The 27,399-nt window shown below is 44.4% G+C and overlaps 1 protein-coding gene across 8 annotated transcripts in view; it reads left to right on the top strand.

The window, feature by feature from the left end:
- The window catches only part of EVL (Enah/Vasp-like), a 145,360-nt gene extending 120,457 nt beyond the window's left edge, over positions 1 to 24,903 (top strand). For 4 of the 8 annotated variants that reach the window (XM_085061384.1, XM_085061385.1, XM_085061382.1 and 1 more), the window contains exons 4-14: positions 5,362 to 5,425; positions 8,615 to 8,676; positions 12,741 to 12,970; positions 13,622 to 13,743; positions 16,897 to 16,957; positions 18,938 to 19,004; positions 20,305 to 20,371; positions 20,480 to 20,542; positions 22,740 to 22,806; positions 23,184 to 23,241; positions 24,297 to 24,903. In XM_085061384.1, the coding sequence (XP_084917510.1) occupies positions 5,362 to 5,425; positions 8,615 to 8,676; positions 12,741 to 12,970; positions 13,622 to 13,743; positions 16,897 to 16,957; positions 18,938 to 19,004; positions 20,305 to 20,371; positions 20,480 to 20,542; positions 22,740 to 22,806; positions 23,184 to 23,241; positions 24,297 to 24,334 (899 nt within the window). In that variant the 3' untranslated portion in view covers positions 24,335 to 24,903. Of the gene's footprint in view, positions 1 to 5,361; positions 5,426 to 8,614; positions 8,677 to 8,722; positions 10,813 to 12,740; positions 12,971 to 13,621; positions 13,744 to 16,896; positions 16,958 to 18,937; positions 19,005 to 20,304; positions 20,372 to 20,479; positions 20,543 to 22,739; positions 22,807 to 23,183; positions 23,242 to 24,296 lie in introns of those variants that run through there. The other 4 variants (XM_085061377.1, XM_085061379.1, XM_085061378.1 and 1 more) reach the window with 4 other exon arrangements.
- The last annotated feature ends 2,496 nt before the right edge of the window (positions 24,904 to 27,399 follow it).

The raw sequence follows: 27,399 nt of genomic DNA, 5'->3' as shown, positions 1-27,399 counted from the left end.
GCTGTGCCAGTGCCATGATGAATAAACAGCCAGGATCAAACAAGTGCCATCATATTTTATGCAAAATAATTGAATTAACAGCTTTAGCAATTGAGTCAAAGGCACACTGGTTTCATGCTGGTGTGCTCAGTAGCACTTCTGGTGAATTGAAGATGGTTTCTTTCTAATCATCTTCCTGGATCTTTGCATGGCCTTTCTATTTGGTAACTCCCCTCTGGATCTCACATCTTCCATCCTGCTCAGTGCACATGCACAGCTGTGTGGTTGTGCACGTGGGGACCCCTGCAATTCCATCTGCTGATTTTTCCTAAAAAACAAACAAAACAGTAAAAAAAGGACTGTGCACAGCATACACACCTGTACATACGTACTTGCAGGAGGTGTGAGCTAAAGCAAGGGTAGGGCACTCCCATGTTGAATACGAGGCTTGTTTTTCCTGCTCTGTCACTGTCCTTAAATCTTATCTGCATCAGAAAGTTTCAGCAGTGAATGTTAAATCAGTTTTTAGTTCAAATGAACAGACTTCATGCAGACCCCCTGTGCTCACACCCTTATTTCACTTCAAGCAGGGCCTGTTTCATGTCAGATTAAAGTAATCTAGAGGTAAAAGATAAAAGCAAAGCAGTTGCAATCTTGGGCATGGTGCTTTTAATAGCTTCTAAGACGGGAATTTCTTGAATTCAGCTGAGAGTTGGTACCTGACAGACACTGCTCCTTGTCCAGTGCAGTATAAGGTAAACTGAGGTTGTGTAAAACATTGCTGGGGATGATTTTAAAAGGATGTGTTTTCCTTTACTCTGCTACAAACCTACAGCACTGTTGGTCACCAAGGGACAAGGAAGGGAGGTAGAGAAGGTTTTCTGGCACCCAGCTGGAAATGCTCCTTTCCCTGCACTCTACCTGCCTCAGGACAAACCAAATTTAGTCTGCATCAGAGTAAGAATGCCTTAGGTGACCTTTTGCATAGTTTTGACTTTGTCAGTAGCAAATCTCACCTGTAGGTAAATTGATGCAACCAAATTTTATTTGTGCAGACATGGCATGGGTGAAATCGAGGCACTTCTGCCTCACAGCATTGACGAGGGTTAATTAAGGCTGATAAAGCTTTTTGCAGTTCTCAGAGGAGAAGTTTGGTCCATGTGTAAATGATGTTATAGGTGTTTAATGTACTCTGTTTAAAAATGCTGCCGAGGCACCCAGCCTGTGAGCAACACTCTCTAAAACTCTTTGTATTTCAAGTTAATATTTAACAGGAGTGAGGCAAACTGCCTGAAAGCAGTCTTTGTGACACTGTATGCAAACCCTGCCTTAGTGGGGTGTGCTCCCTCTCTCTGCCAGGGTGCTGTTGCACGGCAAGCCAAGCAAGGCAGGACCAGGACATGTGGCATCCCAGAGCCCTGTCGTGGGAGTGTCCTGGCAGTGTGGCAGCACACCTGAGGGGCCCGTGGCTCTGCCCAGCTGCAGTGATGGAGTGCAGTGAGCACAGTGATCCCTCTTCTCAGTCCTTCAACTCACCATGGAAAGTTAGGTCTACCTGACCTGCCGTGTCATCCAACTCTGCTTGGGCCCGAGGAGTAGGGTAGGCACCCTGCTTTATCAATGGGCTTTATCTAGGCTAATTAGATCAGTGCTTTGTCCAGGATAATTGTCTCTCGTAATGAGTTTAAGGGAGTGTCACGAGCACAGCTCGTCAGCAGCACTGTTGCTCCTATTTAGTGCCCACTCCTAGAGATGCTGTATGGTGGTGTGTGGCTGTGCCAGGACATCTCCAGCACTCAGTCCCCGCTAGGAGAGAGCAGGCTGAGCTCCTCGGGGCACAGGCAGGTGTTTAAAGTGCTGACAGAGGCTCTGCAGCAGCAGCAGCGTGATTGCTTAACAGCAGCAAGAGAGCTAAAATTACAGCCAGGCTGTGAATGGGGAAGTGGTGGTGGATGGGGACACAGCTTGCCTCTCTGGCTGCAGTGGGGACAGAAGCCACTGGATTTCACACCTCGTTGTGGGGCTGGGCTGCCTGGGGACACTCGGGAGCCGGGCAGCAGCACAGCCCGGAGCAAAGGGTGCTGTGCACGGCGTGGAGAGGTTATGGGGAAAACAGCAAAATACACTGCCCAGCTGAGTCCCAACATGGGTTTGCAGGCTGCTCCAGGCTGTACCTGAGCAGGGACAGTGGGATTAGCATCGGTCAGAAGTGCTTTCAACAACTGATATGTTGGGGTTTTCTGTCAGAAAATGCCAATTTATTTGAAAGATACTGTTGTGGGAAAGCAAAGTTTTTCAGAAGCTTGTAATCTGGAATGATTTCTTCTGTTCTTGTCAGGATAAGCAAGTGTTTATGTCACATTGCTGGAATATAAATGACGATGGGTCAGACCTGATGGCTGAACCTGAGTCTCCTGCGATCTAAGTATATGCTGGAATCATCAAACAATGAGGGAGAGCTGTCTGTCTATCCCATAATCTGCTGGGGGGTTGTGTTTGTTTGTTTAGGTTGTTTTTTGTTGAGTTTTGTTGCTGCTGTTGGTTTGTTGGGGTTTTTTTTTGTTTTTTTTCCCCAAAATCATTATGTTCTTCTTATATGCAAAACAAAAGCTTTCACTATCATGAATTTAAAGCCCATATGTATTTCTAATTCAGCTCTGACTCTGGACCCTTTCCTTAGCCCACCACTTTCATCACACTGGTCCATAAGCACCGTGGTGGCTGTAGGGGTTGCAGAAACCCCAACCGGGGGCTACTTCCAGTGTGTTTCATGAATGAAAGTGCATTAGATTGGACCTGCTGTAGTGAAGAAGCACAAAATCCTGGCTGCTCAGTGAAATAAATGGTCCTGGTTTTGATACTTTTCTAAGCGCATGCAGTCAGTGTTTCTTGCAGTTGTAGCCAAAGTAAAAGAGGGAAAAGAAACATCTCTTGGAGTTTCCCCAGCAGGAGAGAAAGGATGGCATTGTTCCTATTTGTTCATGCCTTCCTGGCGCAGCTGCACCAGAGTGGAAGCCAGAGCATGGGTTTTCCTTCAGGGACAGCTTTGGTCCTGTTTTGTGGCTGGCCGCGGTTCCAGGCGTGGACATCTCTGCGCAGCAGTGCAGCAGCAGCCACCAGCACATGGGAACCACCACAGCCACCACAAAGCAGTGTCCTGTGCCAGGAGTCCCCCCTTGCTGTCTGTAGGGACAGCTGGGCACGGCCGGAGAGGGTGCTGGGGTGGCTGAGCAGGAGGAGAACAAACAAACGCAGAAAACATCTGTGCGCTCCCAAAATCTGCCTTCAGCTGCATCACAGGATGCTTATATAAAAGCGCGGTTAATTATCGCGAAGCAACGAAGCGAGGAAACACAGACATTCGCAGAGTATCTCCTGCGTTAATTGGTTGCTAAAAATGTGACTCACGGCAGCTGTGAGGCTGCAAACGGGTCAGTAGCGAAACTGCCTCTCCTGGTTATTGTGCCGAGAAGTGCTCTTCTCTGTGCGGCTGTTCCCAAGGCTGCCAGGGTCAGAAGCAGCTCACAGGGCAACTGGAGAAGCATCTTAAAATGAGGATGCCAGCAGCAAGAGCACTCACTGTTCGTGTGGGCTTCTGTCTGAGAAATACCTAAAAATGTGGAGAGGAATTAAACCTAGAAATGCAGTTGAATTTCAACCCCCTCAGCCTCACAGCTGTCTGCTGTACGTGCAGAGCAGAGCATGCATGTACAGAACCAGGCATGAAATTAATCCCTGCCTTCCGTGTCCGTGAGCTGGCTGAAAGCTGTCCCTGGCTTCCTCACGTGTAGTTTCTAAGATCCTTGCTACACCTTACACTCCTTTCACAGCCTGCTCTGTGGCTCCTACACACTTGCCAAGTTTTTCACTGAGGCTTGCTTCCCAAAACAATCACCACTAGCCCACGTTCATTGTTTCGTGTGATCTTTACAAAATGTGGCATTTCTGTCTAAATAGTTTGCCAAGGACCTATGATAAACAATACTAAGTTGTCAGTCATGAGTCATTAAAGGAGTGAACTGTCTCCACTTCATGCCCAATCATACGATATTTTTAAATGTCAGGGCTTTTGGCTTAGTGGTTGTCACTAGCTTCATTTTTGGGAGACCCAAAATTAGAATACACAGGCCTGGTTTTCAGAAAGTGCTGTCTACCCTCACTTCAAATGTTAGTCTTTAAACGCATTTCAAAAATATGCATGATTTCCTCAGGATCACTCAATCCTCTGGAATTCCTGCCTACGATGCATTCCTGCCATCTTTCCTGTTTTCAAACTTCCTAAATTGGTTTTCAGATAACATTCAGCCTGGCAGTAACACATAAAGAATATAGGGATAAATATGCTTAACAATTTGAGAATGACATATTTAGGTTTGTAAGTGTTTAATTCTGATTTGCTCTTGTTGGATAACTTTTAAAACAGTGAAGTTTTACATTTGAAAATGAAAAAGTATGGTAGGCATAATGATTTCCTGCACATAACTATCTCCACAGTTTATCAGGAAAATTGCTATTGGATATAAAAGAAGCCTTATCTGTTTAATCCCAGCTGAAACACACTTCCTCAAATCAAGGGAACAATCCTCCTTGTAACAAATGCAAGATCACTGTACCTTATGTTACCAACAGTTATTTTTATTTTCAGAATAATTGTTTCTTTCTGAAAATGGCATGTAGTGTCAGTGTCCTTGGTTAAATGTCCAAGAACAGAGATTAAGTGATCAATCAAGAGAGGAGATATGATTTAAATGATGATATGCATAGTCAGCTTTTGTTGGTGGATTCCAGTTAAAGCTCAGCTTGATGTGGATCCTCAAGAAGCAGAAGACCACAGTGTTGGAAAAAGAAAAGCCATCTTTGTAAAAAGCTTGTTTAATTTTGCATCTCAGCACCTTCCATCAGGTAGCTTTTGAAGCCAGCTCAGCATCAGAGCAGCCCAAGTTAGCATGTGTGCTCCCAAACTCAGCAAGGTGGTTGAATTTCTGTGCAAGCACAGAATAGTCCTTAATCTGAACCTTGCCAAAACTAGATATGCATCCCAGTCCAGTAGACTATCCTTCTACAGGACAACTTTTGCAACACTGTGGGTCTTCACCATCACCAATGTTTAGTATGTAATCTGCAGCTACCATGGTGCCAAGTTTCTGGGCAAATCTGCTCCCACATTTAGCCCCTGGATTCTCCCAGTGGGATTAAAAATGTACAGAAAATGATGATTTGTGTAATAAGGAAAAGAAAATTAAAAATAATAATAAAGCAAAGAGAAGACATTAACACTTGAGGTTTATCTGTCATAGTAAGATGGAGAAATAATAATCTGAGTGTTTATTGGAAATCAACCACATTTGCTTTCTTACTAGCATACTCTCATTCTTTCTGTAGGTCCAGCTGCCCAGCGCCAGATCCAGAATGGTCCATCTCCAGATGAGATGGAAGCACAGAGAAGGTGAGTTAATCAGCTGTGGCAGAGTTCTAGTTTGTAACTTGGATGAGCATGCAGCCCTTGTTCATGAGTAAGCACTGCTCTTTTTAATTGTACATCTTTTAAGCTGGTTTTGAATGTTTTGTACTTATTGCTAATGTTTCTGTAATGACTTTTGAAGGGTGAAGTGAGCTGAAGTTCACACTCTAGGTAAACTCTTTGCTTAGTAGGTACTAAAGAGCTCCTGCCTCCAAAAACTGTAAGGCAAGTGTAGGGAAACTAGTTTCCTGCACCAATATGACTAACGGTGAAGGGCCCGAGATTTAGTAGGGATTTACCCATGACTGTTGAATGGGTCAGCAGGGATGATATTTCACCTGAGATTTACTTTGGCATAGCAGAGTTATCATAAAGGTCAGAGAAGCCCTGCTAGAAGCCCTGCTCACCCCAAGGCAGGTGATGTCACATCTGTCACTGCCTGCCTCAAAAACCTTATCCAGCTCATCTTTTAACCAGTGGAACTCACTGATTCTGCAGGCCGTATGTAATTCAGACCTCCACTTTGGGTGTCTGTTCTGTACATTTAAAATGTGAGCAGTTTAACTATGTTACAATAAAAATATTTTATTTATTCTTTTTTGTTTAGGGACAGTGAAAGCCCTTTGGGTAGGTATTATTTGACTGCTACAGGGCACATGGCCCTAGGAAAGCTGCTTTTGCTCCACTGGAGTGGAATAAGATATGCCAGTAGATGCACTTAGATACTACTGCATCTGCACTAGAGGATTTTCAGCTTTAATTATGCTGATGCACTCTTTAACCATAGAGCAGGCCTAATTTTAGGTCTAGGGTTTGGTTTTTTTTTTTAAAGCAGGCAAGGAAATTAAGTTATGGTATCTACCCTGCAAATTTGTCTGTTTAAAAGGTTTTCTAGAGACCTTTACACAAATGTTTAAAGAATATCTTTTTAAGTCAGAGTGTAATTTGTCCTCTCTTGTACTTTACTCCTTGCATACTCCTTAAGTAGCCTTGTGCCAATCCCAGGCTTTATTTAGTTCGACTGGAATAAATTTGTCTTCCTAAGAGTTTAAGAACTTCTCCTTTTAGCATGTGTGGGAGGGTGCATTTGGCACATGTAAACTGCTGCTGACCAAGGGCAGAAAGGGCTGGTATGAACCTCAGTGACATCAAGTGGTAGTGGCTAATCCCTGTTTTGGGTGTTTTGCCCCCTGCACCTCAGTCTGTTCTGCAGCAGCTCTAATGACCTGGGGATGTCTTGCCCAAATTTCTTTCCTGGTCTGTCAGACTGGAATTTTCCAAGTCGGTTATCTAGATAAATTTAGAATTTCCCCTAGGTTTAATCAGGAAAATGTATGTATCAAGTTGTTCTTCATCATCAAATTTTGCTAATAAATACCAAGCCAAGGCAGAGGACAGTCTGCTCAGGAAATTCTTAGTACATGCCTTTACAACTGAAATTTTAGCAGTGTAATGGATGTGTTCAGTCCATAACAATCAAGAAATAGCTGGGGTATGTAATGAAGTACAGATTTGTATTTATTTGGTTTAAAGTGTCATAGCTTAAATGACACCAGTTGAATCAGCCAGTTAAGACTTTCTCAAAACTGTTTTGCCTTTGCACAGATGATAATTTTCTGAGAAACAATAATTTTCTAGAAATTGCATGGATTGCATGTCCTGAACATAAAACAGTTTAGGATTGATCCCTCCACAGCAAAATTGTGTATTTTCCTTTCCCATAGATTGAACTAGAATTGAAACATGGGAAATATGTTTTGCAAATGAAGATATTCTCTTTTTTCTACATAATGTAACTTTATGAACTATATTTTAAAAGCTTCTCTTGGTATATAAATAAGACAGAATTGTTCAGCATTGCAGACTCAGAAAAGTGCAAGTAAAAATGTAACAGGGAGGTGTCTTAAAATACTCTGCAAGGAGTCAAAATAGAAATGTTGCTTGGAGTTGAGCTTGCTTCACTGTTCAGACGATGAAGTAAAGCCGTTGAGAAAACTCTGCAGTGAAGACTGTTCTAAACATACATGAAACAAATTAGGGCAAACTTGGCCTAGAAACCACGGAAGAAAATGGTAATAAACTTTATTACCAAGTGCTTCAGCAAGGTAATTTCAAAGCTGTGTTTCAATATTGTTGAAATCTTTAGTCCATATCCATGCTCTTGCCAAGAAGCCTGGCAAGCAGTCTAGCTGTTAGCTGTGAAGTTTTTTGAGAGGAGCCAAGTGAGGGTGGGTTTGTGGCAGGGGTCAGGGACATGCCTTCCTGCCGGAGCGCTGCAGCGTGCAGGAGCAGACCTCTGCTGATGGGCCCTTGGAACTGCACATCCCTGCAGACCTGTGCCAGCCTCTCCCCGGGGACACCAGGCCTGGGCAGCACGGGAGCTGGCAGCTCCTGGGGGAAAAGGTGCCAAAGGAGCAGCAGTGCAGAGCTGTGATCTGTATTTGCAGAGGAAGCACAGTCGTGCTGGTGGTGGCACAGGTACAGCTGAGCTGGGGCTGTCAGCTGGACTGGCCAGTGCCAAAAAGGGCTTGGATGTGCACCTGGACAACAAAGGCTTTGTACAGTCAGCACCAAAATGCAGATCAAACTTTGCCATGTTTTCATTCTAACTACAAGTGCTTTGGGCTTCCGATCCATGAAAGACTCTGGACTGTGTCACTTTGAATATTTCCTTCCCTGAAGATGTTCAAAAGCTGTCTGGACAGAGTCCTGGGGACTGTGTCCTTGAGAGGATCCTGCTTGAGCTGAGAGGTTGGACTAGGTGTCCTCCAGTAGTCCCTTCCAACCTTACCCAATGTGCGATTCTGTGATTTGAAGTGAGATGCCTCTTACCCTTTCCTTGCAATGCTCATACACCAGGTTAACAGCATGCATGTTTGCTGTGCTCTGCTGGGCACTGGACACTGCCTGTTCCTTGTGCAGAGCCACTGAGGGGTTACCTTAAATTGATCAACCAAACCCTGCAGTGTCTGGTGCATGCAGGGTGATGTCCTGGTTAAGCTTCCCAAGGTGTGAACTGGCACTGCTGCGGGCAGGACAAGTGAAACCAGACCCACCTTTATCTCACGGGATCAGCTCTTGCTCCAGACACACGGTGCTTGTCAGGGTACAAAGCTTTTACTCAAAATTACAAAGAATACCTAATGACCAAGGGTTTTTTCATTGCTGTTTTAGACAAGTGATGGAGCAACAGCAACAGCGCCAGGAATCTCTGGAAAGAAGAACTTCTACCACAGGCACGTATCAAATCAAGCAGATACAGTCTCTCCCTGATTGTCTCCTCTTGCTGTTTTTGGGGTTTGTGGGGTGCTGTACAAGAGCTAGACTGCTAAAAGTGGTTATAGCTACGATTGTATTTTAAAGACAAGATTTTCAGCTAGAGACTTACATGCATTTGGGCATGGTTGCGTTGTTTTGCAGAGGCTCAGGTCTGGGGCATGCAGGTGGAGCTAAGCAGGTTTTGCACTTGGCAAAACTTGTACAGCTGAGGGGCATTTTAGGTGTACCAAGGGGGCCTGGCCATGCTTCTTCCATACCCCTTAGGAGAGCAGGTAGCACAGCCACCACAAGAGTGACTCTGTTTCCAGGGGATATCAGCACAAAGGGGTTGATTTGCTGGATGTGCTCAGGCTGTCCCCATTGCTCTGCAGCACAAAGCAAGCTACAGCACAGAGGAAGATACAGTTCTAGATGCTCCTCACTGGGGATTTTGTGATCATGAAGTCTTATGTGAGCTTAATGGAAAAAATATGTATATTTAATGAGCTTACGAAAATGTCCTATAGCATATTAAGTTGCATTAAGTTGGGAGAAGAGATGACAGAAATAGTTTATAGCTACAAAGTATGGCTTTGTCTCTTTGAAAGGACGCAGAACAAGCAAGCCAAGATGGCCATCTTGTGTTTGGGCTTTGGTTTTGGGCAAGTTTTTTCAGTTAATCTGGCCACATAAGTGAAATGTTTTTCCTCAGGTGTTAAACTTTTTAGTTTTTTACTAGAAATCAGCTCAGACATACACACAGCTTCAGTGACAGAAAGAGTGGACTCTTGTTTCAGCAGAGGTTAGTGTGCTGTTCTATGTAGGGAACTTAGCCAAAGTCCTGCCTTGGCATACACAGGGAGTGGGACATGGCTCCTAGGGGCTGCTGGCTGTCCTCTCTCTGCCTACAAGGTGGTCACCTCTATGTTCAGCATGTCCCTTGCACCTGTCCCTGGTGCAAAGGTGATGCTCGTGATCCTGACTCAGATTCACGTGGGGCTTGGAGCAGCCTCGCTGGCACCAGAGCATGCAGCCCATCCCGTGCTGCCAGGGTTCTGCTCCACACACCCCTCTGGTTCTGCTGAGGGCTGGAAATCCCCAGCCTGGTGCCTTCACCATCTCCTCTTTGCTTTGTTTGAGTTTCTGTTTGCGTTTACTTCACGGTTCCTTTTCCTCCGTTCCAGTTTGCCTTGGTTTCGTTCCTTCCTGCGTACCCACCTTATTCTTTTCATTTGTCTTTTCTGTTCTCTTAGTTTCCGCCCTTCAACCAAGCATGTGCTCTCCCCCCTCTCATCCCCAGTCTCCTCCTGCCTCTAGTAACTGCGGTGCTCCTGCCTCTGGTGTTGTGCTCCCCCCACTACGTCCAGCCAGCACTGTCTCTTCAGCACCTGTTGTCCCTGAGCCCGTTAGTCAGTCCCCTTTCCTGTCCCAGCAGAGAGCCAGAGATTCCCCACAATTCCTACACAGACACTCAGCCTCTGAGCTGCCAACAGCCCCAGGTTCCTCCCCTCCATCCTGCCCCAACGGCAGGACCGTCATGCCAGGCATCAGGCAAACCTCGCTGTCTCCACCGCCTCTCCATCCTTCCCATTTTCCCTTTCCCTCTCACCAGCCTCCCAGGGGCTCTTCTCTTCCCTGCTCTCCTCATTCTTCTGCTCCCTCTGCCACAAATGCACCATCTCTGCAGAGGGGTGATGTCCTGCAGCCTCGTGGTCCCACCATCCTGCCCGTGATTCCTATGCCGCCTGACAGGGTCAAGGCACCCACAGATAAAGCAGGCTGGGAGACCTCAGCAAATGCACCCCTGAATGGCCACCCTGAAGAACAAATTGCTTTAGGCCCCCCTGGAATCCAGGGGAAAAGTGTGGATGGGTCCTTCCTTCCACACCTAGGAGCTGCACCCTGCTCCCCGCTGCCCACCATCGCCAGCCCCCCCAGCTCCTCTGGCCAGGCTGCCTCCCCATCCTCCCATCCATCATCTTGTCCTGCCCAGCAGTGGTGTCAGCCCATGTCACACTGTCTTCCATTGCCTCCCCCTCACGCTGCTGTGTCTGAGGTGGCTATGCCCAGGAGGACCCCTCCTTACATGACATCACCAGCCATTGCCCACTTGAGTAAGTACTGATTTTGAATGAGTTGCGACCTGTGTAAAGCCTCAGCTGTCAGCTGTTTAAAAAGCCTGGTTGGCACTGCCCCTGACTTACAGAAAAAGGGATGAGAGACCCAAAGCTGCTCCTCTTGTGTGTGATTTCTGAAACTGGGGTGGAAAAATACCAACATTACTCAGGACTGGTCCAGGGAGCAGAGAAAAAATTAGAATTACAGAACCAGGACCCTGTAGCTGGGTTGTTGCAATGCATATTCCTACTGTGTTATCCCAGACAGAGATTTTTGTTATTCAGCAGAGTCAAATAGTTTTAAAGAGCTTGGACCTGTTTGGTCCTGTTTTCAGCTGGTCCAAACATAGCAGATGGGCTCTTCTGCAGCTGGAGGCCAGCTCTGCGGTAGGTTTCTTGTCTGTGTAGGAATATTGGTAGAGGTCGTGATTTTTACTCTTTTTGTTAAGCGTTGTTTCTGTTACCAGTGAAACATAGAACATGGATTTTGTTTAAGATACACAGAATCCCCCGTGCCTGTGCAATTCATTTAATTCAAGAAACTCTGTTCCTGATATTCATTGCATTTATAATTGTGGGCTTGTCACTGTAAGTATTCCACCAAACCTTTTTCTCTGAAGGCAGATCAAGAGCTTGAGTCTGGCCACTTTGCATATGGTCTTGATTTCTCGTGCCTATGTAAAGCTTGTGGAGTGAGAACAATTGCAAGCAATGCCTATTTGCAATTCAGAGCATATGTTTTGTGACTTGGATCTATTCAGGTTTATAACCACATACAATGTTAAAGTGGTATGCCTAGAAAAGGAAGAAAACTATGATATTTCCTTTTTCTTTCTGCTCAAAGTATTACTGTAACCACTGGAGGCTCAGTCCTTCAGCTGATGTAAGTCCTTGAAATCCACTTTAGCTCAATAAAGTTATTTTAAACTCACATCAGTCCATTATTTTGACTCAGTTCAATTTTTGCCTGAGGCTGGCCTCTAATTAGGTGGGTGTAGTTTTGCAATTACAATTAAATGTACCCACAATGAATTACTAGCTATTATGTTCATGAACGAAAGAGGGCTTGAAATGTTTAAAGTATTTCTAATAGCAGCTATGGTTCATTTCAAGAATGGAATTGGGAGTGTGAAATAATGGCAGAAGTAACCACAGAAATAAGGCAGTATTATAAGAAAACCTAGATAAGAAGAAAAACAGACTGTTAATGTTAAATATGGTTTCCAAATGTTTCTCAGTCAAAACCCACCTGTCTTTCAAAGTAGCACTTACTGAACAGCTGAACCTGTGAATATGTACCAGGAGCAGCCTGTTCTGACAGAGTGTACATGGGGAAATACCCTTGGGGAGGTGTACTTGTTCAACTGACCTGTTACAAACAGGTAAAACACTGCAGCAGAGTTACCACCATCAGCCCTTCCAACAGGAGCTTTGCTGAACCTCAGTGCACTTGAGTTGGAGTCTCCCCTGGTTATTCTGCAAAACTAGCTGAGGCCACACACCTGCTGTATGACAGAAAGGAGGACATGTCACTGTAGCCCACAATTCTCCTGAAAAGCTGCTGTTAACCAAAGTCCATGGAGTTTATTATCCCCATATACAAAGTTGTGGGAGAAGCAGAAGAATATGCCACTTACGGACTGGGAAGTGTTGTCTGTGTTCTGATTCTGACACAGAATGAAGCACTAGCTCAGCCAGGGAGGAGAGGAGGGAGAAGGCTGCTTGTCAGTGACAGGGTCTCGCAGGAGGACACAACTGTAGCTTCCTGACCATTGACACAACCACCTCTTCCCACTCTTCCACATGCACGGTGCTTCCTTGCACTGCTCCCTTGTCAGGCCATGGCGTTGGGATGGGAACATGACCTTGTCTGTGGGCTGGAGGAGATCATGCTTCACATCTAATTCCTGTTCTCTGCATTTCAGGCCCAGCACTTCCACCTGGCCACCCCAGTGGTGCTGCTGTGATCCCTGCTTCATCTGGGGGGCCCCCACCTCCGCCACCCCCCCCAGTCCCTCCACCACCCATGGGAGCCGCGCCGCCCCCGCCGCCCCCACTGCCAGCTGGCGCCGGCCAAGGGGCAGGCGCTGAAGATGGGTCAGTGTCAGGGCTCGCAGCAGCTCTGGCTGGTGCCAAACTAAGGAGAGTTCAACGGGTAAGGAGGTGGCGCTGGGACTCCCCGATGGGCTCTTCTCTGCTGCGGGAAAGCCTGGCACAGCTTGGTGTAATGGTCTGCAAACCCAGCGTGAAACATGGGGAAACACGCTTCAGCTGACCATTGGGTGAACTTTTAAATGTGAGTTTGCAGTGCAAATAAAGCTGAGCAGGAAATGCTGGGTAGAGTTTATGCTTTTCAGAACATATTAGTTAGCAAATGGCTGTGAGTTCTCACATTGCCAGGGTTTCATTGCTTTGACATAGTTCACCATTGTATTATATGTTAGTGTTTTCACTTGTTATAAGTGGTTAAAACTGCACTATACTTAGAAAAACCAGTGTAGACTGTTGAGGCCTCATGTCAGTAGCTGTCCACTTAGGTAAGGGTTGCTTAACCATGCATAAACATAATTATGAGCAAACAGCACTGTGGGTTTTTTCATCATTTGCCCATATATTTGCGTCACCCAGATCTATCTTGGTTTTAGTAACATTCATGTGGGTCTTCTTCCCAAGGCAGAACACATCCTATCTCTGGTTTCGGGCTGTGATTGTGATCACTGTTCCTAACACTTGGAAAAACTAATAATTAAGGGCGTGGTTGTAAAGCAAACCTTTCATTAATTCCAGTCTTGATTTCTCTCTTAAGCCAGAAGATGGTTCAGGAGGGTCCAGCCCCAGTGGGGTCTCTAAGAGCGATGCCAATCGAACAAGTAGTGGAGGAGGTGGAGGAGGACTAATGGAAGAAATGAATAAATTACTGGCAAAAAGGTTTGTACTCACACCTCAAGTAAGCCCCATGAGATCTGCAGCAAATCGTGGAACTGTCAATTTTGTGGTTGGCAGTAGGTGCTTCTTTGCAATTTGATAGGTCCTGCCTAGATGTTGGTTGCCAGTATTGCCCAACCTTTAGTGCAAAAGGTGTTGCAGCAATTATACCTGGCAGGGCATAGCTGCTGCAGCAGATCCTGCAGCTTAATACCCTCAGAGTTAGTGGTAAATACATCTTCTGGGCTTTAGCCATTTTACCAGATCTGTTTTCAAAGGTATTGTTTCCAGTAAGAGTAAGCAATGAAAGGAACTTAGACAAATCATTCTTCATGCAGCACATTCAGGATGTTGAGCCCAAAAATATAAACACAGGGTCTAAATTTTTTAAACTTATGAACAGTGAAAGAAGAGGATGAATAAAATAATGAAGGGTAGTAACAGTTGCAGGGTGCCTAGAGATGGAGTTTTAAAATAATGTTGTCTTAGTATAAAGACAGTTCCCACCTCAAAAGATCTGATTCCAACTTTCCTCCATGTCCTGTTCATTTCAGAAAGAATTGTGAACATGGACTGTGGATGTAATCCTTTGAAAAGTATTAAATAAATACACAACATTCTAAAAAGTTCCCAGCAGTATAAAATAGCAAATAGATAATTTTCTTTATTTTCAGAATTAAAATAGCTGGACAATTTTTAATAGCTTTTTACTGATTCTTGGGCTGCTCTGTATCAAGACTGACCTTCCTTAACTGGAAGTGGTCTGTGAACAATGTAAGATTTGGTGACTGGATGCTGGGGTGACTAGCTCTGTTTAAGCAAGCAAGCTGAATGGAGAAATATGTTTGGACTCATATGTTTGGATATAGAAATTCTGCACAATTGTGTGGTTCTAGTCTAAAGTATACTCCGTGTACTCCAGCATGACTTTTGGTAGTAGGATCTGGTGTCTTCAGGTGTTTAGGGTCGAATTCCCCTGGGATCTTGACAAATGCACTTGCACTGCCATCAGCACTGTGCTGCCTCTACTTGGAAAATAACTGATCTGTAAATCTTTTCCCAGGCAGCTGATAGCAACAGAATTGTCCCCTAAATTTTTCTTCACATGGCCATGGAAGTACATGGGAATATCCAAGTACCATTCAAGGCTACAATCTGGGCACATGCTGTTAAGCTGATACTGAGGGGACTTCTTTGGGCTGCAAATTCCTTTATATATGTGAGGACATAGGGAAAGGAAGAATCTGGCACTGTGTTTCAGGTTGTTCTTACCTACCTTACTTACCTACTCCTACCAGGAGGTAAGAAAGATATTGGTTGTTTTGTTGTTGTTTTTTTTTTTTTATTGAACATATTGGATACAGAAATCACAGAGTAATGAGCATGGGATCTCAGGGGTCCTTTTCTGAGCAGTAAACCCCATGCTCAGAAACAGGTAATATGTGTAATGCTCAGTAAGTAATGGAGGAAAACACTTCTGAGAGCTCAGATGCTATAAAATTCCAGTCTCTAGAATTAGTGGGCCCCATGAGAGCAGCCCTTTGCCTCAGGACTAAAGTGCAAACAGAATAATGAACCCACAAAGCACTGTCATTCCCAGTCCAGTTAAGTTCGTTGCAGGACATAAATCTAACACTGGTCTCTCGCCCTGTGGAATATTTCCATCACATAAATTTGTAAGAATTGTAACTTTTTCTTTTGTTAGAAGAATCAAGTCAATATTAGGGAAAGACTTCAAGAAGTTATTACTGAACTAGTAAAATTATTAATGCAGTTGAAAATCTGGAAATAATTCCCACAGAGCACTGTGTCCTACAGACACTGCTCAGTTTGTTTGGGTTTTTGTCAAATTTTCATCAAATCCTCTAAGCTGTGTATCCAGGGAGGGTTTTCTCAAAAGCGTTTCTTAGTGCCTCTTGAGATTTTTTTTCTGTGAGTTGAATTTTGTTCACTTCCGAACAAGGACTAAATGAAAAACCTGTCATATTGGTGTTTTAAAAACATCTGCTAAGGGTAGTGTTCACAGGTGGGTAAGGGTAAAGTTCAGCAAAACCAAAGTCCATGTGGACACTTCAGCTGCAGTTTCCCTAATGGTCTAAAATGGGAAATTGGATGTCTGGAGCATCAGCACCTGGCCCACTGGAGTACTGCTTAGAATCTAAATAGGGCTTAAGAATTCAGTTTTCTTGTCATCATCCAGCTTGGCTAAAGCCCAAGAAGTTTTACCATGCATTTTTCAGAAATAAACAACCAACATCTTTGTTTGCTTTCATATCCAGTTTCCGCAGTGGATGGATTGCTGCTTTTTGCCTCTTACTTCTCGGAGAGTTTAACCCCTCCTTGGGAAGCAGAAATGAGTTTGGGTCTCAGGTCTTCTCTCAGCATCTGTAGGCAGCACCAACACTGCTGGTCCTGGGATTACAGGGCTCAGGAGCTCTGCTGCCTTTGAAGTGGTTTTGAGACAAAAATAATCTCTTGCCATTCACCTTGTTTTGTTATTCCTGGTCTCCAGCCAGAGCTTTCCCACCCTGGAGGGAAGAAGGTGACTTGGCTGAGCAGAAATGGTGCCCCATCTCTCCTAGTGAGGGTGGACCTGGCTTGAAGGGGTTTTCTGACAGTTTTCCCATCATGTGGGAGCAGTGGCACAGCCCTTTCTCTGGGATCAGGGACATGGATACAGGACAGGTGACAGACTGACACTGGAGCTGGCTGACAGCAGGGTCATCACTGCAATACCCACCTGAGCCACCTGCTGGGGGCACGGTTGGTCCTCAAAAACTCCTGAGGGGGGCAAGTTGTTCCTCCCATGTAGGACCTAGGAGCCAGGACTTCCTGAACCCTGGAGAGAAGCCATCCCTTTCTTACTCACTTTCATACCCAGCTGCAATTCCTCCCTCCACCACATTTCCCTGTGCTCTGCACCCTGCATTCCTCTGTTAAACACCACCTCATAATATTGTGCCCCTCCCTGAGTTGTATCCCTGGGGATTCTTCACTTCCACCCCATTCCTACACAACCAAATACATCCAGCCCTTGTCGTGTTTCCTGGGATGAGTTACTATTTATTTAACTCCCACCAAAGCCTGAATCAGTCTTCCCACGAGGATGTGTTTCTAGAGGGTTGACTGTGTCCTATCTCCTGTTCCTTTGCAAAGGAGGAAAGCAGCGTCGCAGTCAGACAAGCCAGCTGACAGAAAGGAAGAGGAAAGCCAAAATGTAAGTGAAACACTCCTCCTGTCATGCTCTTGCAGGTTCCTTGTAAGCCAGAGTCCTGTGCTCATTCACTGTGTGTGGCAGGCAATAGCAAGCAGTGTTGATCCAGGAATAGATGTGTACATTTGATCTAAAGCTGAGTGTAACTGCTCCCACCTTTCCTGGGAACAGCACCCTATAAACAAGAAGAGCTGCTTTATTCATAGGGGAGGTATTGTCCAAACCAGGTTAATGGGCACTATTTCATGGTCTGATCCCAGTATTGTAGGGAACAGGAGATTCTTGCCCTGTAAAAAGGTGCATTGAACCTTCTGGCAAGTTAACTTGAGGTAAAGTTCATATTTCTTATTTTATATTTGAGGCTTCAGCCAAGCTGAAGTGGACCATCAGCCCTGCAGTGTAACTTTGGATTGCCAACCTCCATGTAAAGCGAGACTCAACTTCAGACCCCAGAGTGCACAGAGAACGTGTCTGTGGGGGAAAAAGGGGAAATGGTGTATTAATCGTTAGACCATTCAAAAGTCAAAATATGTTTCCATGGTACTTACACTTAATTGAGATAGACAACTTCAGGGAACTTTGATTCTTTTGTATTTTAACTACTCTGTCAGTATATTGTCCACAAAAGCAATTACACAAGAGGTTTTACTTGACTCGGTCTGTAGACTGAACTTGATGCATCAATTTTGAGTTCAACGTGCAATGAAAACACTTTTTTACCGGGTGAACTGGTATGCCTGGAAGATCTTTCCCGTGTCAGGAGAGGGCAGGATTTGCACTGTGTCCTTTCCCATATGGTACTTTTCCAGGCTGCTGCTCATTCAGCATTCCTGTTGCTAACCACTAACCTCATGAAGGCTTTCTGCAAGTTCATGAAGCATCCTGTGTGCCTTATATTGCCTGGGTAGAGATGTTCTCTCCAAAGACAAAAGTGCTCAGCAGGAAATCCATTTTAAAAATGCAGGTCTTGCCCCAGGCAGAAAGGTTTATAGCAAGAGCAGGAATAAGCATTTTTCACTTTCAGGAGAAAAGCAGCTATTTTTTGCATGTTCCTTGAGGGATGCTTCAAGCATGGAATTTGCCTGTTGAACCCGCTATGCAACCATTGCTCTTAATCTTGCCTCAAAGCTGGTTTTGAACCATACACTTGGAGATGAAAGGCACCATTTAGCTTCTAACTTTTCAGCCTCTGCTTTCTATCCCTTCTTTTCTCTCCTTGAAACTCTATATTAGTTTATATCCCCAATCAAACCTTTCAGTAGCACCAAACTCTTTAGAAAAGTGTTTTAGAGAGCATCTGTTTAATTTGTATCTTGAGCACATTTTGTGTTCAGGGTATCTTCTTTCAAACTGGGTGCAATTCCATTTTACAATGCAGAGCTGATATTTTGCCTGAGCATGTTTTGAGTGTTGCTAGATAATATTGTCATGTCAAATATATGGATGATTGGTTTATGATCTGTCACACATAAATTCAAGATAAAAGTGCAATCTCTGATGAAGTGTTTAGTCTTCTGCTGAATAGGAGTACTGATTGATTTAGTTACATTCTGTTAGTACCTGGACACTTCTCACTGATACCCGTGGCTGTCCTGGGCTGAAAGGCTGGGATCTGAGCTACTGTTCCATTAGATGGCTCTGTTTCCACATATCAGAGAGTTTCCAAATTTGGGAAATGCATGGTTTGTATTTAGGCAACAGCAGACAGAACTTTAGAGTGTTTTCAGCCTGGTTTGGTGTGAAGAAATAAGAGTGTAATCATGAAAAGGTGTCCATATTAGCTAAAATAAAAAGGATGTATTTTGCCACCCTAAAGGGAGAGAAAAGTTCAAGTTTAAATGGCCTTGAGCCAATATCTTGGCAGCAGTGCCAGTTGAACAGGCAGGAAACTTGCTTTTGTACCACCTGTGCTGTCTCCATAGTGGAAGAGGACCCTGTGCTTCATCTCCCAAACTCCATAATGCCCTGTTTTTCTCTTTGTAGGATGATGCTAGCACCTCTCCTTCAACCAGTACACGAGGCTCTGCCCAGCAGCAGCAAAATTCATCAGGTATTAATTAAGTTGAACTACTGGCATTGTAGTTGTCTTCTTTATCTAGTCTTCACCACCACCTCTAGATCCTGGATTCATTGCCCTACTTCTGAGTGCAGCAGTAGTAACTAACAGAAAAATTGCCAAATACTTATTGTTTTAAAAAATGTACTCAGCAAGAAATTATGCCTTTTATATGCTTCACAGTCAAGACCATTGCAAGACAGCCAGTTAGTTAGACATGTAGCTGAGAAGCTGTGTCTTCAACATTACACACCTAAATATTTTAACAGAAAAAAGCTGTATTATTTTACTTTTTGTAGTGTAGATGTCCTGATCTATACAGTTGGGGTTTGTATCTCAAACTGCTATTTTTCCTTAATCTAATAGTTTGTTGCAATAAGGCTGATCCTGACAGTTCCTAGGTGAAATTGTTTTTCCTACAATTAATTGAAATAACTGTATCTGAGTAGGTGAGCTGCAAGCACTCACATTCATCCATGCGTCAGTCTTGGCTTTCACGCATGCTGAAAGAAATCTCTCCCAAGGGAATGAGTATTTAACCATTCCAGCTTCCTTTTGGAACAAAGCCATGACTTGAGTGTTTTGCAAGGGAAGGGGAAGAAACCAGGAGAAAGGTGTATGTAAATGAGATCTAGAGATTTCCTGGGAGTGCCTGTAATTCTTTTAAAAGGCTTTTTAGGACCTCACAGAGGAGTAAATTTTATAAAGTTTATAAAGTTGTCAAGTCTCTGCAACAGTTCATTTTAGGAGGAGATTGGGATGGTAGTAAGCACTTTCAGTAACAAGGGTTGTGTAGTACAGCTTTTGGGAATGTTCTGTGAGTTAGAAGTGTAGACAATATTAAATAAATTCTCTGTGGAGATTTGCATAGTGGGGTTTTACTACCCTTTTTTAGATACACCCACATTTTCTGCCAACTATGCAGACAAAAAACCTAAGACTTCTTAAATTAAAATAGAAATAAGTATTGTACTGAATAAAGTAAGCCTGTCAGCAATTAGCCTGTATTTCCTAAAAGAAATTATTTATGCTTTTCGTCCTACTGTTCCAGTTCAATTTCTTTTCAGTATTGTTTAACTGTGTGTTCCCTAATTAAAGGGATCACTAAGCAGATTTTTGCCAATGCTTTCCCTGTAATGTAGGCAACTACACTCATTCAGCAATCCCATTTTCCTGCTTCTTCCTACTCACTCATCCTCACTGAATGAAAGCAGCTGTATAAGACAGTCAACTTCAGGATATTTTTATTTTTAGAGCAAAAATAATAAACTAACTTTTCACATTTGTTTTTCAGACTCTGGGAAGAAGCCATGGGAAAGGAGCAATTCTGTTGAAAAGCCTGTATCTTCATTACTTTCTAGGTGAGCTGCATGGGGTGTCCCTGCGGCTGGCCAGCAGGCTCCCGGGATGGTCATGCTGTCCCTGTGGCACGCGCACGACTCATGTCTCGTTTCATTCCATTGCTGTAGAAATCCATCAGTGGTGAAGAGCTGTGAAGCTAAGAGCCCCACACAATCCCACGTGTCTTCTAGGTACTGGCTAACTGCCTGGCTTCCTAACTGTCTTGGCTTGTCCTTTGGCTCATCCCATCATTCTGCGCTAGTGTTCGTCTTCTGCCGCGTCTTGTACTCATTCTCTTGCAATCTGCTTTGTCTGTCGCTGCACAAAGTGTGAAGGTGGAGTGTGTCATGGCAGAGGTTTGTCCCATGGAACAGCCCCCTGCTCACTGGGGCATTGCAAATGTTAATCACCAGCACTTAACCATCCATGTGTGTGGGTCAGAGACACGGGTCTGGCAGCGCTGGGCCACGTGGAAGGCATGTTTTGGAGCATCTTGCTACAGCAGGGTTGGGGTGACCCTGCCAATAGGTGAAGATTTCATTGACCAGACTCTGCAGAAATTAAAAAGCAAAAGCAGAAATGTGCTGAAGAGCTTGCAGCTGGGATAAGGGAAGTTATTCTTTCACCCATGCAACTGCAGTGGGTGCATAAGAAAGGAGAGTGAAGCTTGGTAATAAAATCAAGATGTAAAAAGGCCCAGCCACAGATAGGTCCTTCAGACACATGGGGTTTAAAAACTAGCAGGTGTCAAAAGGCAAGAAACTGACAGGACTCCAGAAGTCCTGTCAGGCAGAGCAGACAAGGATCAGCTTGGATCAGGATCAGCACCCATGCTCTTAGTCACAGAGACTGAGATCAAGTTTGATGTTAGACAGCTAAAGAGATGCTTGCTTCCAGTGCTGGTCCAGGACCACACAGAGTTACTGGACACTGAGATGGATAAGCTGAACAAGGAGGTAGAACACAGGTTTACATATGTTCAATATTTATTGCAAAGAGATGTCCCTTATTTTACAGTGTTAGGTATTCAACAGTGCTGATAGTCTGGAGAGAGATAAGTTGCCAATGGCAACTATCTGCACATGCTTGCTGCTTTGTTAAAAATGCTGTAACATGTTCTGCCCAAACATTCAGAGGGATGCATCTGTGTTACTACAGCAAAATATAGTTTTGCCAGCTCTCCTAAAAACAATGAAACACATTGGTTCTAGGAAATACATGAGATTCAAATAGATAGAAAAAGACCATTCTTTCTCCTTGCAAAAGGGAATGAAACATGGGCTATTTAAAGCAGCCATCATGTTTCAGTAGCTATCTTCTATAATGGCATTGCATCCCAGGAGGAGGATTCAGTGGGAAAAAATGCTTTCCTAGTTTAGTACCTGGAGTAGTGCTCAGTAGTACTGCTTGCTTGAAGGACTTCTGTGGGGGAAGCAGGGCAGGATTCTAAAGCTCTCAGTGGTGACTTGTTTCCATTCCTCATCAGTTTGATGGCATTTGTATCTTTCTTACCTTCCACCTTAGCTGTGAGATGGTAGCACACATGTCAAGATTTCCCAAGAAAGGGTTGCAAGACCAAGCAACCCTTGAGAGCAGCAGCATCTCCACCAGCCCCCAGTTAGGGCTCAAAGATGATGGCAAAGTAATTTGAAGCTTTTGTATAGCATGGTTAGTTTTTAAAATGTTTCAGAGTCACTGATTAAAAGAGAAAGGCAAACAGCTTCCTTAATTTATTTTACCAGATGTCAACACAGCTCAGCCCACTGACTAATACCATGCAGTAAGACTGATAACACTCAGGTGCACTAGCCATTAAGGCCAGACAGGTTTTGTTTCTGAGTCAGTCTAAAACAACTGTGATACATAACACTATCAACAAGCCACACCTGACTCATTCAGGTCTCCCTAGGAAAGGATTAGTAGGGTATTATTTTCCCTACAGTATTTTTCTAAGCTGTAATCTACTATTACTTTAGCACCCAGGGAAAGCCTAGGTTGCCAGGACAGGGCTGCTGTACAGAAAACAGACTGTGAGAGAAAACCAGACACGTACCTTGCAAATCTCAAATGCCATAATAAAACACAGTGTTCAACAGGCTTTATCCCCTCAACATTTTCTAGCCTGAAATCAATGAGATTCCCAGCACAAAAAAAAAAAATTAAAAAATTCACAGCATCTTTGAGGGTCAGGCTGTGCATACAGGAGCAGTGCTGCTCTCTGGCTGCCAAATGCTCCTGAGCAGCACAATAAGGAGCCTCCTGTCCTGCATTCAAGCACAGGTGCTCCTGCTCTGAGGTGGATTTCATTCACACCATCAGGTGGGTGCAGCTTAGCACACATTGCAGGGAACTGACTGGCTTTTTTATGCTTTTCTTCCATTTCTCAAGGATGAAGCCAGTGAGCAGCAGCAATGATGTGGCTATGGATGCCTTAGATTTTGATCGAATGAAACAGGTGAGTGAAAATGTCATTTGCACTTCTAGAGATTTGGCGAGCTACCCATTTTCCCCCATGCATGCGCTGTACAAGCAAAACAGCTGTTCAGTCTTCTGATTTCCTCTATAACTAGGTGCCTAGAAAAGGGCTAGCTGGTGAGCAGCAAGAGAGCACAATCTCACTGCTATTTCATCATTTTGTCTGCACAGAAATGTGCTAGTAAATATGTCAGCATCTTCTGCATCCATGGCTGGGAGTGCAGATGGAGCTGTTAGTAGTGCTAGGCTCTGACCAGCAGTGGAGGTGGGGGACAAGCACAACCGTGTTAAACTTGCATTTTCTTCCACCAGTTAGAAGGAAATTCTCAGCAGCTGACTTGTGTTTTGTCTCATCAGGAAATATTGGAGGAAGTTGTAAGAGAGTTACACAAAGTGAAAGAGGAGATAATTGATGGTAAGAAAGAGAAAAATTATTATTTTTCTCATCTTTATGACTAATTTCCCATAGATAAGATGATAGGAACTGCAGAGAGTTCCCTGGTGTTTTCAGACTTCGCTGAACAGCTCTGATCTATACACATATTTAAAGAACAAGCATCCACCTTATCTGTGCTCTGACCATAACACTGCCTTTACATCTTTTATTATGCTGTTGATGAGTATTTTTACCACCAGCCTGTAAGAAATTCACTGGTTGGTGTTTCTCACAGGTGGGAGAGTGAGAAAGGGCCTGCCTGTAGCCCATGGCACATCAATTTATCACAATCAGCAAGCGTGAAATCACTTGTAACTTGCCAGCCACACAGGTCCAGGATGAGGAGGGGACAAAGGAAACTAACTGAAAATCCTTCCCAAAAATCTTCTGTAGGTTTCCTATGCTTGAAGAGTTATTTCAGACCTTCACTCGATTACAGCTTTCCAAATAGCCACGTATTTTTATAATTCACTGCAAAGTACAGCAGCTGTACCAAAAGGATCAGTACTTTTTTATAAATTGCTCTGCAGTTTACAACTGAAGGTATTTTTCAGGGCCATTATTGAAATACATGGCAAAACTCCCGTTTGAAACCCACATTAGGGCATAGAAAGATGCATGTCCACACCCTGCACTCCCCACCTTAGATTTACAGGGAAGGGGAAAAAGAGGAGACTGTGAAACAGCTAAAATCCATTCCTGTCCCCTTGCCCTAGATCTGTGTGCTCACTAAACCTCGAGGCAGTTTGCAGTTGGAGAGACCCTTGTCCATACGCTACTGCCCCAGCAGCTTGGCCCTCAGAGCCTCCCTAGTTCATTCCAGTGCGAAATAAGGCATCCACATACACCTCAGATGCAACTTCTTACAGTAGCTCTGCAGTTTGCAAGCCAGCAGCTGACTGCTTACCCTTACTCATCCTTTTGCCCTCCACTCATCCTTTTACCAGCGTGTACTTTCTGCAGCCTCTGTACTTAGCATTTTCCATCACACTGGATGTAACATTATGCACTAACTTTCTGGTTTGGTTTTCTAGCCATACGGCAGGAGTTGAGTAGAATCAGTACAACATAATGATTGCAAAGCATTTGGACGGTACAAAGAATGCTAGGAAGATTGGATCATTTCTAAGTGTACCAAGGTCATGCAAGATGGTGACAGAGGACACCGGCACTGTCTTTGTTCTTACACCCTTTTTATTAGCAGACTCAGCACACTTTGAAGCTTGCTGCTGCCTTGGATTCGCTTCATTTTACAAGTCTTAATCTAAAGATTATTAAATTTTAAATTTCTGGATTTTTTAGATTTCATCTGACACTGCACATTGGATTTGTCAGCCTTTTTTGTATTTTGTATTTGCTTATTTAAATGTATTACCTTTCTTTTTAGTAGTAGATAAGAACACACGTGAACCATTTGCTTTTGATAGATGACTTCAAAGTAATTTTACTAGTAGTCTGCAATGTAAATGAAGATCCTTTGCCAACAGAAACGTATTGAGGCATCACCAGAAGAAAGAGACATGTTTAGTTGTCAGCCAACAAGTTCTTTGTCTCAGAGTTATCACAATATTAAAAAATGGTACGTCAGTGCATCACAGTATCTGTGTTCATATTGGTAATAAACTGTTTATTGTCCACATGGCCCTGCCTTTCATTGTTTCATTCATCCCTTGAGCTCCTGCACTTCTGGGTCACTTGGTGGTAAGAGGAAGGTGACTCAGACTCACTGTGGGGTGGCAGCTCTGCCTCCTGCACTGCAGAGCACAAGGAGAGAGCCTGAGTGTCTTGTGGCTGGTGAAGTGGCAGCAGCCCTGCCTTGTGGCTCTCATCTGCCCAGCCCTCTGCCATCTCTGGCTGAGCACCACATCCTGGACTGAGGCCACATCCTCAGGAAGTTTGTGTCAAAGTGAGTGACAGACAGTGGCTTAAGGCTCTTCTCAGGCCACCACTACCTGTCCCAACACATCTCCTGCCATCACTGAAAAAACCATAGGTCCCATTGTCTGCACCCCTGCACGTTTCCAGTAATAAAAGGGAGGTGTTTAATGCAGAACAAAGCTACCAAAGGCATTAGGTGGATGCAGACTGAAATCCCAGGCACAGCACTGCTGACCAGAGGCTTAAGGGGAGTCATTTGTTAATGGTGTGCAGGTCTTGAGCTTTATTGGTACAGGACACTGAACATTTAACAGTGCATAACCAGTCATACCTTTCGGGTGATACAATTTTTTACTTCACAGCCATTCTTCCCACCAGAGCAATCTTGGGAATTTCTGCTTGACGTAGTCTGGTGCAAGCTTTGCATGGCAGTCATCTTGATACCATCTTCTGGTAACCTCGTGCAAAAGCCAAGGGATTGGAGTTCAGCTATTGAAATTGTCAAGCTCCCTTCCATTCTTCAGGCTTCCATAAATACTTTGTTTTAAAAGCCAGGCCCTGAGGACTGGTTTTGGGAGCAGAGCCTGATGCAGCAGCCCAGGAGAGCCTGTGGTTGTCCCCTTGCTGGTGGAGCAGGAGACCCAGGAGAGGAGGCAGGATGGGTCCTGTTTGGCAGTCAGCTGTACAACATTGCCTGTTTTGTTTTGGAGTGCTCTTCAGCACTCTTCAAACCCAAATGCCTTTTAGAAATGAGTCTTTTTCACCATCTAGTTATACTGTAGATTAAATGTGGGAGAAATGCAAGAAATCTGAGTTTAAAGCAACAGTGAGCTCCAGACTGAGACTGATATTTGTTAGCTGTTTAATGCCAACAGAAGGCAAGAGAGAGGTTAAAGAGCAGGATAAAGATTTCCACATGGGAACTAAAGCAGGTAGACACTGATGTGCACCACATTGCAACAACCCCAGGACCACAAGGAGCCGTTCCAGTATGAAGAACACAGACAAGCATCAGTAACAGAAGAGATTAGAATGCTCTGTTGCATAAATCTCTTACAGTAGCTCAAGCATTTCCTAATTATAAACCCATTTAATGGCATTCCTGATGATGGCAAGTACTCTTCAAAACTGCTGCCACTCAAGATCACATCCGTTTTGTGAAACTCTCCTGTAATCCTAATTAAGCTTCTGGAAGTTGGTGCTTGGCACAGTTCACATTTTCCCTTGGAATGTGGCAATATGCCTAAGGTCAGCAATAACCACGTTGTACAGCCTGGATATGGTGTGCCCCTGTGTTAACACCAGCCAGCTGCTGTAAATGGTATTTTCTTACTTTCTTCATCTACCTTTGCAGGCCTCATATTGCAACATAATAGGCTGAAGTTTGCACAGGGTCACTTAATAGCAGCAGGACCAAAGTCTGTGGGGTGGAAAGGGAAGCTTGGCTGACAGGGGAGGGCAGCAGTCCTGGCATCACTGGCACTGTGCTCGTTCCCAGCCTACAGCTCCAGGACAGGGATGTGCAAGGTGCTTATTTCCAGCAGTGGCACTACCAGAGCATTCCCTCCTCCCAGACTGTAATTCAGTTTGCCAGCTGCCTCTGTAGAGAAGGGTGTCCTTTCCTACTGGGCTTGTTGAGCCCCTGTGACAGGGCAGGCCACAGGCATCTTACACAACAGAAATCTAAGGGGTTATTACTCCCCACTCCTTCCTATCATACAGCTGTTTGCCAGAGCCTTAGTGTGCCTGCATTGGGAAGGTGATCTGGATCAATTTCTAAGCAAGAGGAATAAAACTATACATAGCCCTAGCATACTTATAACCCAGACCCCAATGCCCTGTGGTTGTGAAAAAAAACCCTTCTGCCAGCATTACTGGTTGTAGCAAAGACAAGTGCCCATGGAGAGAACAGGATCCCGGCCTTCTCCAGCAGCATCCCCACACACCAGAACTTGGCTTACATTGCACACCTGCAGGTACTGCAGACTTCCAGCCACTTCAAAGTCCTGCTGAGATAGACAGTGATGAGCAGGAGGGCTGTGGGGCTGCCCAGGCTAGCCAAGCTGGGATCATGATGGAAATACTGACAGGAGGCAGGTGAAGAAGTGGCTGACAATTTTGGTTGGCTCGTTTACATCAGAGCCTTTGTGTCAGGCTAGGTTAGTAGTCCACAGCATATGGGTGACCAGATCATGAAACAGCTGAGTAAGGGAACTACAGCATAAGGTCACATCAAAGAGGATAAGGACAACAGTCAAA

Source organism: Lichenostomus cassidix, chromosome 5 (genome assembly GCF_008360975.1).
Source record: "Lichenostomus cassidix isolate B80296 chromosome 5, HeHo_3.0, whole genome shotgun sequence".
Classification (NCBI taxonomy): Eukaryota; Metazoa; Chordata; class Aves; order Passeriformes; family Meliphagidae; genus Lichenostomus; species Lichenostomus cassidix.
This window is presented reverse-complemented; position numbering and strand designations above follow the sequence as displayed.